General features: G+C 52.9%; 1 protein-coding gene across 1 annotated transcript in view; it reads left to right on the top strand.

Moving 5' to 3' along the window:
* HDAC4 (histone deacetylase 4) overlaps positions 1–14575 on the top strand; it is a 221648-nt gene that overhangs the window by 113862 nt on the left and 93211 nt on the right. The window contains 1 exon segment of the mRNA XM_007469941.1: positions 8972–9122. Coding sequence (XP_007470003.1) covers positions 8972–9122 — 151 coding nt within the window.

The following is a 14575-nucleotide window of genomic DNA, read 5'->3' as shown; positions in this document are numbered from 1 at the left end:
CCAGCGCCCAGGGCTCCCGGGCCCAGCCGCTCCGCGGCATGTGGGATCTTTCCGGACCGGGGCACGAACCCGCGTCCCCCGCATCGGCGGGCGGACTCTCAACCACTGCGCCACCAGGGAAGCCCAACTGCCCCCTATCTTGATGTCATCTCAGAAGCCTGAAGGATCACTGCAGTCTTGTGTCTTTTCCGGTCCTCTCAGATACGCCCCCCTTTAACCGGGCTCCTGGCGACCCCGGGGCCCGCACTGCCCTTCATCTTGGGAGGTGGAGCCCTGTGTGTGCCCCTCCCCCCCGTAGGTCACCCATCCACGTGCCTACCTGGTAGCGGGCAGCCGCCCACTTCTGGCATCTGCGGGCCCGGAACGGCGCCTGGCTAAAGAAGGAGCTCGGGATTTGCACTTCTCTATGTTTTCACTCCGCCTCGCACCCTCGTCCTCACTCAAACAGCCCCTGATTGAAAGACTGTACCGGAAACTGGCGATGGTGGGTTTTGTGCTGACCAGGATTAAGGAAGACGCTAGTTGCTTATGTTCTCGTGTCTATGTTGGTTGAGTCTGTAGCTTTTACAAGAAAAACATGAGAAATTGAGACATCAGCGACCTCTCGTATGTGAGGGGTTGCACAAATAAGCACGAAACATCGGGATCACTCTTGAGCCCGGTTGGTGCTTCCCCCTCAGGGCGAGACTGGGCTTCCCGCTGGCCTGGGGCCTCGGCCTGGGGGGGGGGGGGGCGCTTTTTCTCCCTGACCCCCAGTTTCTCTCCTCATCTGGTGCTCCAGGAGTTTGTGTCACCTCTTTGAGATGGAACAGAGTCTCCCTCCTGGGTCCTTCTGTCAGCACCTGCAGACTGTGCAGAGAGGGCCCGGAAGTCAGGGGTACCCCGAGCTCCCCCTGACCCACAGGCTGGGTGCTCCCAGAGATGGTGGGAGCCCCAGAAACGCAGCTCAGGAAGCATCTCAAGGTTACATGCTCTCTGCATTTTAGTCGTTTGTTCTTTCTCCACTTAAAATGGAGATCATTCGTCTAAAGCCATTTAAACTGTGTAGTTGTATCATACCATCAGTCGGCTTCTGTTTTGATGATTTACGCTCTCTTCACAAGGTATCATATTGTTAGTGACATTTGGCAGCGGTGTTTGTCAGACGGATTTCTTGAGCACGCAGTCGAGTTAGTGTCATTAAATTATCAGTGAATTTGAATAGGATTTTATAGTTAAAAAGGGAATAATTTTAAAAATGTAACTAAAATTGTTAACCCTGGGTAAAGCAGATCTTTCCTAGGGTTTCGACACTCAGTGTTGCACTTGTACTAGTCGCAGTGTCTTTGTTGGTCATGGCTGATTGAGGAGCCCCGTTCCCCTTTCTGTCCTGCGCAGTTAGTTTTCTTCTCCCCAGAATGGGGTCCAGGCAGCATGATCACTGAGGCCCAGGGCTGTGAGAGTAGTGAGTGTGGTGTCCGTGGGTATTTATGTCAGCTGGGATAGCCTAGGTGATCACCTGGCAAATGTAGCATTACCTTGCTTTGGGGGTTTGTTGTGTGTCATTTTGAATTTTTTTTTAAATTTTATCAAGGGGATCCCTATTTGCAATGTTTCTAATGGAAATGTAGTACAGCGTAAACAAGCAGAAACTGTCCCTCCCTGCTCTCCCATCTGGCTCCCCAGCCCCAGGTCTCTGCTGGCTTCTGCCAGTAGAAGTTTGTAGACGGTCTGCTTCGTCCTTGCATTTAAAGATCCCATGGGGTGATTATTTCCCACTTGCTGGAGAGACTAGGCTTTCGCCCTCCATCCCCGCCCCCTCCCCCCACACGCATACACTGCCGCTTTTCGGGTGCTTCATATACTGAGACCATCCTTCTGATTAAAGAACCATCAGGGGCTCCATTCTTGTGTCTGTGTGGGTGCCTGTTGCCGACACACACCATGCACTGGCTTCATGACCTCTCTGATACAGCTCTTAGCTTTCCCTGGAGTTAGCGATTTCCTCCCTTCCTATTGGCTGAGTTCCCTATGCTCCAATGCAAATCCAGTCCCACAGTTTGAGAAACCTGTAAGCTCTTCTCACTGTGGGCAAACGCTGGTGATCATGGCTACAGTTTCAGTCTTGTACTGTAGACTATCTTTAAGTATAATGATGTAGTAACATGATTTTTGCATTTCAAAGTGTCTGAAATATGAATCTGTTATACCTCTAGATCAGGATCCATGGTTTAAATATTTGCTTTTTGCAAAAAGGAAAACAATTACAGCATATAAGCCAGCACAATGTCCTTCCTGCTTGAGTGGTGATGGCCACTATTTTATAAAACCACGAAGAATCTGTTACATGAGTGTCTCAGTCAGCTTTGGCTGCATAACAAACTACCCCAGATATAGTGCTTACTACAGCAGTCATTTGTTTGTGGAGGGTTGTCTGGGCTCTCTCTCATGCTCCTGTGATCACCTGTGAGCTGCCCAGTGACGGGGTGACCTGGAGTAGCCTCACTTCCAGTCTGCTGCTTGGCAGCTGTATTGTCTGCTGGTTTCTGAGTTCCAAGCTCAGCAAGAGGGCAAGAGTGGTTTAAGCCTCCATGTAAGTCATGGATGATGTTGCCTTGCTGGCCAAGGCAAGCCTGAAGGTCAGGGTGAGAGCTCGTATGGGAATACACCCAGAGGAGTGGATATTGCAGTGCTGTGACAGACCCGGCCTGGAGCACAGTCATCTTCTCCACGAGGGATCCTCACCCTAGTCCAGGGAAGGCGGGAGGGGGCGTGGTAACAGTGATTTTGACAAGAGTCGGGGTACACATGAGGAGGGCTCGGGAAGGGGGTAGGTGAGAAGTCGGGGTGCACCGTGAAGAGAGGAGGAAGGGGACAGGGCTGTGGGTCTGGACGCTGGGAGCCCTCCGTGCAAGCCAGAATCCCTTGGCCACCTTCTGAAGGTTCTGGGTTCAGGCATGCCACCCCTTGACCTCCGTCCATGGCAGTGATGTTTCCATAAATGTGTGTTTTTTTGCTATTTGGCAAATACTTACAATTTTGTATTGGGAATGTATCGAATATTCCACTTCACTGATGGAGATGTGGTGAGCACTTCGGAGTAGAACGCGACGCTGACCGTGCCGTCTGGGCTGTGCCTCTGGGGTGCTGCCGGGTCTCATCTCCAGAGTTCTGCGTCTTCCAAAGTTCTGATGACAAACCTGCTCTCCAGTCCTTCCTGCAGGCTTTGTTCCTGTGAATCCGTGTCTCCTAAAAAGCACCGTTCCTCTTCGTGGTTCTGAGAGGAGTGGGAGTGAATGCCTGTGTCCACTCAGCCACGCTCACCCACACGTCTGACCTCCTCATTAACCGTTTGCTCACAGCGTCCTCCCCACAGATCTCCCTGGAGCCTCCTGCACCCCAGGAGGAACACCTGCGTAGGTAAACAGGAGGAGGAGGGGGAAGGTCCTGGGCCCCCGGACTCCCCAAGGCTTGTGTACCAGAGAGGAGCAGGGCCCTGCTGTTTGCATCCCAGACAGTGTCGTTTTTTACAAGGAATGTTTTCATCATGATCTCTTTCTGACCGCCACAGTCATTAATGTTAATTATCGAATAATTGCATATCACAGAGAAGCTGTGATTCCAGCGCTAACAGCTAGGAAAGCTGTTGCATTTTGTAGTGGATTCCCATAACCTTATATTATGTAAATTGTGCGTGTGTGTGTCTGTAGTTTTATGGAATTGGGATTATACTGACATGTGGTTTTTATTTATTGTTAACATTTCCCTTTACCATTACATACACTTCAAAAGCATGATTTTAATGGTTTTATTGTAGTCTTACAATGAACCCCAATGAATTTAAATAAGTGCTAATAGTTGAAGAGTTGAACATTAAGGTCATTTCCGGTTTTTCTTCTGTGTTTAGTGTCCTCGTTCATGAATCATATGCCTTTGTCTAAACAAAACAGAAATGGTATTGCTGACCCAGGATAAGTCCTTTTCTGTGGCTTTTATTTCTTGCCATGTTTCTTTCCAAAACCTACACCAGGTCCTGGGTATGCATGTGTCTCTCTGTCTCTCTCTCTCTGTCTCTCTGTCTCTCACACACACACACCCCTTGCTCATTCCGAGAGCAGAATAGTAAAGCAGCAGTAACCACGACAGCCAGCACTCGCTGACCTGTCCTGGGTGGTAGCTGCCTCTGCGGGGCGCTGCAGGGCACCCTCCCTCCCACCCACAGCCTGCTGCGCGGGTCGCTACCCGCCCCCGCGTTTTCCCACTTCCACGGTCCGCACACAGCGGGCTGGCCGAGCAGTGACTGCCCTCCCAGAGGAGAGGGGCCAGGGCTGACCCCGCAGTCTGATGCGTTAGCGGGACTTGTTCACGTTCTATTCTGATTCTGTCTCCTGTCGTGCCTGCATATCCTTGATTGTGGTTTGCCATATTTCTATTCGCTTACTGCATTTCTTCTACCAATTATCATTTTCTTTGCTGTTTTTCTATTGCAATGCTTGTCTTTTTCTCATCAGTATATGAGTGTTCTTTATAAATTAAGGGCGTTATTTCAGTGTCCATTATATTTTGTCAATTGCCTACCTGGCCTCGCCTCATTCACGAAGCAAAGCAGTTTTCTAAACGATTTAAAAAATGCCAGCTCTGTCCCGTAATCAGCGCATATTTATCTGGCCAAGTCTGTCTGTGGCCCCCTCTGTTCCTCGTACCAGCCGCACCCTGTGTCAGCAGGAGCCTGCGCTCGTGTTTCAGGGTCCGACCGTGCAGGTCTCCGCCCCCCACACGTTTGTGCTTCATTTGTAATTCCCTCAGCTTGTCGCCGGGTGAGCTTTCATTTTTCCAGGTGAGCATCAGAACCCTTTCTCATAACGTCCCCCCAAGTTGCTCTGGAAACTTCATTGAAGTTGCCGCCAGTTAATAAATCAGCAGGACACGTACTAGTAACTTTCTGCTCTTAACTGTGTAATGCAGGAATGTGGAATGACCACCTGTGATTTGAGGCTTCTTCTGTCCTTACGAAAAGGCTTGTCTTATTTTCTTCATATAAGGGCTGTAGATTTTACACTTAATTATTCTTGGGTATTTTATATATTTTCTCCTGTTATGAGTAGAATGTTTCTTCGTTTTGTCCTCTACTTGGTCACTGACAGTGCAGAGCCCTTGACTTCATTATTATTTGTAGCCAACCAATGTCTAGAATTTGCTTCTTAGTCCTAAGAAATTTGTAATTGGTTATTTCATGTTCTCTAAGTAGACAGTAATGTCATCTGCAAATTATCATTGTTTCCTCCCTTTCTGTTTCGATGCATTGACTAAAACTTCTGTAACCATGTTGGGGTCTTGGAAAGTTATCTGTGACAGCACGTGCGCGAGGGGCCCTGCCCACGCCATGGACTGCGGTTGTGTGGCTGAGGCTGGACCCTGGGTGTGAGGCTTGCAGGAGAGCTGGGCAAAGCTGGGCGTCTCCTCCCTGTGCTGGGGTCTCCCTCGGGGTTGCATGGGAGGCACCCTCTCCAGGCCTGTAACCATTTTCCTGTGGTGTCAGATCAGGCAGCCGCACTCCCGGGCTGCCGACGTAAATAAAAGCAGGTGACTCCCCAAGGACAAAAGGCCTTTCCTGGGTCCTGTGTGGAGAGACCTGGCCTTTTTCTCCTAGAAGAGGTTGTTGGCAGGGTCAGTGCTGGACGCAATTTAATCACCACCTGAGCTATTTTGTAGTTTTCTAGTGCTCAGCAGGGTTCTGATCACTTTCATCACAGGTGAGTTTGCCCGTTCCCTTTGCTGACGCAGGCCGCTCTCTCCCGGGGCCCGTCAGGTAGAATGCGGGGAGCGTGGGGGAGAACCAGGCTCTGCCTTCGTCCCCAGCGGCCGCCCAGGGACCCCGAGGGCCCGGGACACACACACGGGGAGGGACCTTGCTCGTCCTCAGTCTCAGGGCTGTGGTCCTCCTCACCCGACGGAGCCCAGAGAGAAGCGGCTGCTCGTTTTTTTCCCTTTTCTTTATGGAAAATACTTAGTTTTTCCCTTACTCATTTTTTTTCATTGTGGTAAAATTCATATAACATAAAGCTCATCACTTGACCATTTTAAAGTGTACAATTCAATGACATTTAGCACATTTACAATATGGTACAACCATCACCACTGTCTGGTTCCAAACCATTCTCATCACCCCATGAAGAACCCCTGTGCCGGGAGGGCTTTTACACAGGTCCGTCCTGCCGGAACCAGGAGCCCGTGGGTTCACGGGCTGTGAGTGGGCGAGGAACCTGGGGATGCTCCCAGCGTGGATGCCACCCCCGCTGTGGCTCCGAAGCAGCCAGAGTCCAAAGTCGGGCCTGAATCCCGTGACCCTGGCGCTACAGCCTCCCCGTCTACACTGCCCGGCGGGGACCTGTCCTGACACGTCTGTCTGGCAGGTGCCATCCTGGGAGACGGGGGCTCATCTTCCACAGTTCCTGCTTGTGGACCAGACTGCAGGCCCCATCCTTTGGTCAGGTCTCCTCAGAATAAATCGCTTCAGATGAAAAATACTGTGTGCACGGTACACATTTTAAAGCATCTTACTGGGTCGCCCTCCAGAAGAGCTCCTGCTCCTTCCAAAGCTGTATTCAGCCTGGATGTGCCTTTCCCAGGTCTCACGGGGTATTTCCAGTCTAATGGGCAAAAACTAAAAACGATTTCTACTCTTTTATTTGCATGTCCTTTTTTACTAGTAAGGCTGAATTTTTATACATTTGTGTGTGTGTGTGTTTGTGTACAAAATCTGTTGTGCTGTCTCCATGGACAGGAGAGATGAGCTTGAAGAGCTGTTTAGTTGAGCGTGTGGCTCTTTTCCTTGAAGGGAAAAGGATAACATTGAAAGGAACCTGATTTTATGGCCCTGGGAGCCAGGCCGTCATGTTTACTCTCTTTATTACCTGTCCCAGGTAGCTGGAGAGATGTTACCTGGGGCCCCAGCTTCCGGGTCACCTGAGGCAACTTTTAATGAGCCTGCAGGACGCACTTTGGTTGCCATAACCCTGGTACCTGGGAAAGCGCGTGGCAGCCAAAAGCCCTGCGTCATCCCTGACCCTGTCTGTGCCTAATTAACGGGCTTACGGTCAGGAATTGCTCGTAAACCCGGCACTCTGGGTTTCTAGGACGTTGTTTACGGGCAGGTGGATGGCCTTGTTTGACCTGCTGCCCCAGGGGACATTGATGGCCACTCCGGCTGCCATGCTGGGCCCGGCTTTTCCTCTGCCACCAAGCGTTCGTGGCACACGAGAGTGTCATGCTTTACAAGGCGTCCCGCTCACCTTTGGCAGCGCCCGCTGTGCTGTCGGCCGCCTGCGGTTGCACAAGAGAAGGACCGTTTTGTCTATTTTTCCAAAGGTGGCAGCTGAAGGAGTTTGTTCTACAAAGAAAACCGTCTCTTGCGTTGGCTCTTGCGACATGGTTTTTATCTCCTTCCCCCTCACTGGCTCTTGCTGATAAATACACTGCCTTTGATCTGGCCCAGTACCCTCACGGGCTCGCTCAGACCTACTCCCTGCAGAGAGAAGACAGCGGGTCAGACACATCCTGAGTCTTCAGTCAGCCCTGAGCCACCACAGGAAGTGTGTCCCGGTGGTGGTGAGCCCATGGAGGGAAGGAGCCAGGATGCCCTGCAGACGGAGGGGACCCGCCACTGGTCTCAAGGGGATGCGGCTTCCAAGGCACCCCACCTGGGAGGAAAACGCGTGTCACATGAATGGAGACTGGGTGGTGAGGGCGGAGGAAGGGGAGGCCGGCCAGGCTCTCCCTTGACCACTTTCACCCGTCACTTCTCCCCTCCCCCCCAGCGCGCACGGCGATGTCCGGTCCGCAGCTTCCGCAGCGTCCAGGGTGCCAGGTGTCTGTGATGCCGGCCTTCCTCTTGCTGACCAGCATGTTGATAGCTGACCTTTTTGTCTTTGCGGCATTTGAGTATCCAGATTTGGGTGGGAACATGAATGACACATCCAGGGGACCTTTTGATAAGGTTTTGATAAGGTTGCATTTTAATTTTGTTTACAGTATTTATTACGAAGGTAACTTTTTATGTTGTCAGTTATGTCATTTCTGAAAATACGTGATATCATTTACACACGACGAAACGCACGGGCCTTGAGTGTCTGTCTGCCGCGCTTGGACATCGGGAGCGTCTGAGCAAATGCTGTCTCTGTCAGGCAGTCCATACCCTACACAGCTCCCTCCTGCCTCGTCTTCCTGCCTCACCCAAGAAGCAGCCTTCTTCTGATTTTTGTCACCATGTCTCAGGATTTCCTGTTCCAGAACTTCGTGTAAATAGACCCTTTGCATGTTGACTCTTCTCTGTCCCGTATCCCACAGCCCTGTCAACGCTGGACAGTTTTTCCTGTATGTGCGGTTTATTCTTTTTCATTGCTGGGTGGGATTCTCACGTACAGACACACACTTCTGCCACTGGGTTCATGTCTGAGGGACGTCTGGGGTGTGTCGGGCTGGGCTGCCGTGCGCACAGCTGCCACGCACAGTCCCGTGCAGGGCTTTGCGCAGATGTGTTTCCACGTCTCTTGGGTCAGTCGTGGGCATGGGGTCGCTAGGTCTCGCATGGGTGCGTGTTTAGCCTTGTAAGGATGGGCCGAACGATTTCCCGAAGCTGCCACACCCTTTTGTACGCTTTTGCGTCATCCTCCGGAAGGCATTCCCAACGTATGAGATGGCGCAAGTCTTCAGGCGTATTTTCTTCTAGCGATTCGGTCATTTTTATTTTCATTTTTGGCATGTAGCGTGGAGTGGTTAGGAGACATCCCCGAGCAGCCCTGCTTCCTGGACAGACTGAACGAGGGGACCCCCTTGGAGATGCGGGCCGTGCGCAGGGCGCGAGGTCCCCACGGCCACAGCGGCGTGGGCACGGGCTGGTCCTCTGCCGACCTTCTCGCGTGTGTGTCTGTCTCGTCGTCTTGCTTCGGGGCGAGGCTCTGACCGTCTCTGTCTCCTCCCTCCCTGCCCGCAGCAACAGCAGGAGCTGCTGGCCGTGAAGCACCAGCAGGAGCTGCTCGAGCATCAGCGGAAGCTGGAGAGACACCGCCAAGAACAGGAGCTGGTGAAGCAGCAGCGGGAGCAGAAGCTGCAGCAGCTCAAGCACAAGGAGAAAGGCAAAGAGAGTGAGTGCGCGGCGGAGCCGGCGGGTCGGCGGCGTGGGCGCCCTCGCCAGGCGGCTCTCCCCGCGGCCGAGCGGCCCAAGCCCCAGAAGCGGAGCCGGGGCAGGAGCCGCCTGGCTGGTGTCCCTCCCGGGGCTGTGCTTCCGGGCGCCCCAGCTTCAGGGCTGGTCCGCAGCTTTGTCTTCACTTGGGAGCTGCGGGGGGCATTCAGCCCCACTTTGAGTTTGACTTAAGCATTCGCAGGAATGTTTGCAGACTCCTAGTGGGCTGAAAAAATACTAAGAACCATAAAGCATCCCAGATGCATGGTGAGCCTCACCTGTGTGCTCAGCCTTAACTTCCTCAAAGTTGTTTTGTTTTGAGGGCGTCGGTGAGCACCCGACACCAGGTGGCAGCTGCTAGGACGCCCCTTGGCTGAGAGGAGACGCCATGACCCACCTCTCAGGTTGCACATTTGCCCTTTGGCCCCAGTGTTTGCTTTCCATCGCGGCTGTGCTTGTGCGACGACCAGCCTGGTCTGTTATCCTCCAAGAGACACCCAACTGGATCTTAGCCAGGGGACTCTTCTGGATGCCGTTCCCCCTTTGAAAATTAGGCGGAATTCCCCATGTCAGCACTGGGCAAAGTGCCTGGGGCTCGCACGAAAGGATGGACGCAGTTCAGCATTCCATCCGCAGGGTGCCATGTCCCTCCCAGGTTGTGGCTGAACAAACACTCCCTCTTGTGTATTTGGGCCTCTTTGTTTTGGTAGTTTGTCGTTTGCAGCGATACACCCAGGACCTAAGGGGGGCGAGTGAACCCACTCTCACATCCCCAGGTTCTGGTCCTTTCTGCCCAAGACCTCAGAGCTCAGGTGAACGCACTGGCCCCCTGTTAATCCTGCGTGTCAGTAAGTCAGGGTGTGCATTTCTCTCCTGTGTCGGGATTTGGTGTCGGGACCGTATGGTGGTTTACTGAGCCTGTGCTCATGAGTAAACATAGAAGTCTTAGGCACTTTACCAGTACACGTTTATTTATTGATTGATTTTCGGCCGTGTTGGGTCTTCGTTTCTGCGCGAGGGCTTTCTCCAGTTGCGGCAAGTGGGGGCCACTCTTCGTCGCGGTACGCGGGCCCCTCACTGTCGCGCCCTCTACCGTTGCGGAGCACGGGCTCCAGACGCGCAGGCTCAGTAGTTGTGGCGCACGGGCTTAGTTGCTCCTTGGCGTGTGGGATCTTCCCAGACCAGGTCTCGAACCCTGCATTGGCAGGCAGATTCTCAACCGCTGTGCCACCGGGGAAGCCCCCTACCTGTACATATTAACCTCGAGAAACCTCAAAAATTCTTTATCCTCAACTACTGAAAATGGTTAGCCCTGCAATCAAATCCCGCTAGCCTTCTAAGTCTGATTCTCTGGGAATTCCTCCTCCGTTGCCGGACCCCCAGGTTGGGAAGCCTGACGTGGGGCTCAGAACCTTCTCTCCCGTGGGTGGACTTCTGTGGTGTAAGTGTTCTCCAGTCTGTGAGTCACCCACCCAGCAGTTATGGGATTTGATTTTGCTGTGATTGCGCCCCTCCTACCGTCTCACTGCGCCTTCTCCTTTGTCTTCGGATGTGAGGCATCTTTTGTGGTGAGTTCCAGTGTCTTCCTGTCGATGATTGTTCAGTAGTTAGTTGTGACTCTGCTGCTCTTGCAAGAGGTAGTGAGTGCACGTCCTTCCACTCCGCCATCTTGAACCCAGTATTTGTACGTTCTTAGTCGTTTTTATACATAAAATTAACAGCTTTGCCAACAGTTACTGCAGCGTTTCATTCTTGAAATAAATACACTTTAAATGTGTTTTCACTTTAACTGTCTGATAGAGTTTCAATTTAGAAAGCAGGTCAGGAGAGATTTTATTCCACGTGAAATCTAGTTTTTCTACTAGTATTTGAAAGTAATTACTAAATCTGAATGGTACATCTCGTTGGATCACAACAGTTTGGTGAGATGGTGATGTACAGGCTCAGTGATGGCCCACAGTCGAGGTTCCAGAAACGAGGACAGAAAGGCATCGGGAGAAGTGGAATTGCAGGTTTGGGTCGGCTGCTTGCACCTTGGTCTGTGGGCCACCTTGCGACCCCGCAGTGGGCTGATGTGCCAGACAGGGTCCATCACACTCACGGCTCTCACTCCCTGGCCTGCTGGCTCCCATGGCATCCCCCTGCCACCCACCCAGCTGGTCCACACAGCCAGGCTGGTCTCACCACCACTTCCTTTGTGCTGAGAGTGCGGCCGGGTGCTGAGCACACCTGACCCTGTAGCACACGGTGTCAGGAACCAGCCCCCAGTCGTGACGCACTGATCCGGAGCAGAGGACAGGGGCCTGTGCTCTCGTTTCTAAAACTCCTGGGACGACTCTAAGGTGCAGTGGAGGCTGAGAACCAGGGTCGGGCTCAATGTCCTCTCTCCGGGTTAGGGGCCTGAGCGTCTTGGCGGCTCAGTGGCCTCCCTCCGTGGCTTCCATAGAAGCTGCCCCAGGGACGACAGCACCCCGGTCCTCACAGGTGCCCTTGGGAGGGGCTCTGCTGCGGGCAGGATGGTGCATGGGGTCCAGAGCTAAGGCGCACCTGCTGAGCCCCGCGCACCTGGCCCCTGACGTGGCCCCGTTCCCTGCCCGCCCCCTGTTCCTTGCCCTCCCCTCAGTGTGCCTCCTCCACGTGCTTTTCTTTGGAGCGAGGGAATGGTTGTTTACAGAGGATGGAGGGTTTAGATTGCTAGGGTCGGTGAGTTGCTGTGCGCCCGGTGCGCCAGCAAACCCCAGTTCACCAGCTTGGTCTACACTAACTCCTCCTAGTTTGCCAGAAAGTTCCAATAAAAATAACGTCTTCAGCCTCACAAAATATGAAAAGATTTGACTTCAGAAAACACGTTTAAAGTAAAAAATGACTTCTGCTGCCTGCCGAGCAGGCCCTTGATGGGGCGAAGGAATGTTCTCTGCTTCCCTCCAAGCTGGTCCCAGTGGCAGCCCTGGTTGTTTTCAGCTTGTGGGTTTGGGTGGTCGGGTTTTATTATTAATAACGGACTGTGTACAGTTGGGTTCCTTGGCATGCTTGCGTCAGCTGTGCAGCCCTCAGAGTGTGGCCTTGAGAGAAGGCAGGCCTGGCAGGCCGCGCACTGGACGCCGCTTGGGCTCCTGAGCGTGCGGGGCCTCACCGATGAACGAGAGTCTTGTTTGTGCAGCTTACGGAGCGTGGGGCGGGGAGCGCGCGCGTGGCGTTCAGCATCTCCACTTTGTAAGCGTTTGAAAAGGCAGTGCAGAGCTTCCGTTGTTTAGTTTCTTGGGTTTTTTTAAAAATGAATTTCTTTTTGAATATTTAATCCAAAGTTTTGTTACACTTAACATTTACTGTACTTTTAATTTTAAGTAATTCTGCAGCTTGCTTGTACTTTTTTTTTTTTTTTTTTTTTTTTTTTGTGTGTGTGCATGCGCATGAGTACCTTAGCATGTGATCAGAGCCCCCAAAGCTCCCAGCCCTGGGGCTTTTTATTAACACGTAATTATTTTTGCTATTTGTCAAATTTTTACTATATGTTGCAGAGCGCAGGCTCCGGACGCGCAGGCTCAGCGGCCATGGCTCACGGGCCCAGCCGCTCCGCGGCATGCGGGATCTTCCCGGACGGGGGCACGACCCCGCGTCCCCTGCATCGGCAGGCGGACTCTCAACCGCTGCGCCACCAGGGAAGCCCCTTCTTGTGCTTATTGATGCCAATTGATGCTATTGATTTGGTAGAACAGTGAATTCTTAGAGTTTATGGCAATTTTCATCTTGTTCAGCACGAACACACATCTTCAGTCAGTTTTATTTAAATTAACCGTGTTTAAGTCTCTATGATACACTGTCTTTAAATTCATATCGAAAGGAAAAATCCAACGGAAGACAAGTATTCGCCCTCTGGGCAGTTTGGAACTAATACAACTACATGCTTCTCACTGTTAGTTAGTTACAGGTACAGCCTGTTGGGGAAGAAGGGGCCCCTGCTTGAGGGAAGTCGTTCACTTTGTCCGAAACATGGCTCAAGAGGGTGGAGATCAGAGATGGAACACCGACCCCAAGAGAAGTTCTTTTGCCCCGTTTGCTGGCGAAGTCGCGCCTTCCTCAGAGGCGCAAACCTGGCAGATGTGTGTCCCCATTCGGGTCTGGTGTCACATGCTCCAGGGCCTCCGGGGCCGCTGAGCCCCTGGGTCTCTGTCCCCAGCAGGTGGGCCCCGCCCAGATCCCCCTTCCCTTCCTGGGCTTCCTCCAGGGCTTGTCCTCTGATCGCTCCCCCTGGGTTTCATTTACCTCTAGCCCCGCTGGCTGGTTGAGTGCTGGCACATAGTACGTTCTCTGTGAAGCCTGTCAAATGAATAAATGATCATCAACAGGAATTAATTTTTTTAAGTAAAAATGGAAACATTTGGTATTCATTTACTGAAGGTGTTTTGTTGATGCTGGAACTTTCATTTCAAGTGAAGAGGTCTTTTGAGAGACGGGTATATAACTAGAATGACGAGGATTAAAGTCAGTATCTTCCGTTGGGAATTCTCTCCCTGTCAGCGAACCTTCCGGCTCATTTTATGGGGAAGGAAGTCAGGGTTTGGGGACGTGGGTTTGTTTTCTTCTGACTCCATAAGAGCCTGGCAAGGTGCACTCACCCACCCACCCTAGAGCTGGCCGAGGGCCACGCCACGTGTGTCTGTGACCGCCCGGGGACCCCTGAGGCACACCTCCTCCTGTGGGGGCCCTGCAGGCGGCTCAGAAGAGAAGGGTACTGTCCACCTCCCAGCCCAGCAGGTGCCTTGGAGTTACCTCAGCCCCCGCCAGGGATGGGCCAGCGTCCCCCTGGACAGGGCAGCTTCCCTTGCCCGTCTCTGCATTTATCGTGCGCGTGCCCTCCCTGCTGGAACTGGGCGTCTGTCCTTGTCCCTTCTTGGAGCTCAGGAGCCCATGGTGTGAGCCTGGGTTGTGGCCAAAGCAGGGGGAGTGAGCTCTTCCTCAGCGTGGCTCGCTCTGCAGGGCAAGGTGCATCCACGTCAGAGGGCTTTCTGAGCAGGTCGGGCTGGCTGACCCCCAGCCCGCTGGCTTCTGCCCCCTGAGAACCCTGCTTCTTGCCCTGCTTTGCATCATTTACTCCTTCCGGTCCTTTCAGAAGGACCTGAGGGTCAGCTCCTCGGACGGGCCCTCTGGGTCGTGTTGACCTCGTTGACCTTGCCCCGTCCCCGCACTGCCGGCGCACTGGAGCCAGACACCAAGCCCCTCATTTGGCTCCCGTTTCTTTCCTGGCGGGGTTGAACCTACCTTGCCCACTCCCTGCTGTAAAGGGCCCTCTGTGCCCCCGGTTCCCTGCCTCCCACAGCCTCCCCCCCGCCCCTTCATTCCCTGGTTGGGAGGCACTTTGTGTTGTGACACGGTCCACACTTTGCATATTTTGTCAGGTGTCCGCCTGGGGCTGAG

This window comes from Lipotes vexillifer, unplaced genomic scaffold (assembly GCF_000442215.2).
Source record: "Lipotes vexillifer unplaced genomic scaffold, Lipotes_vexillifer_v1.1 scaffold988, whole genome shotgun sequence".
In the NCBI taxonomy this organism is placed as follows: Eukaryota; Metazoa; Chordata; class Mammalia; order Artiodactyla; family Lipotidae; genus Lipotes; species Lipotes vexillifer.
Note: the sequence above shows the minus strand (reverse complement) of the source record. Positions and strands in the feature narration are given on the sequence as shown.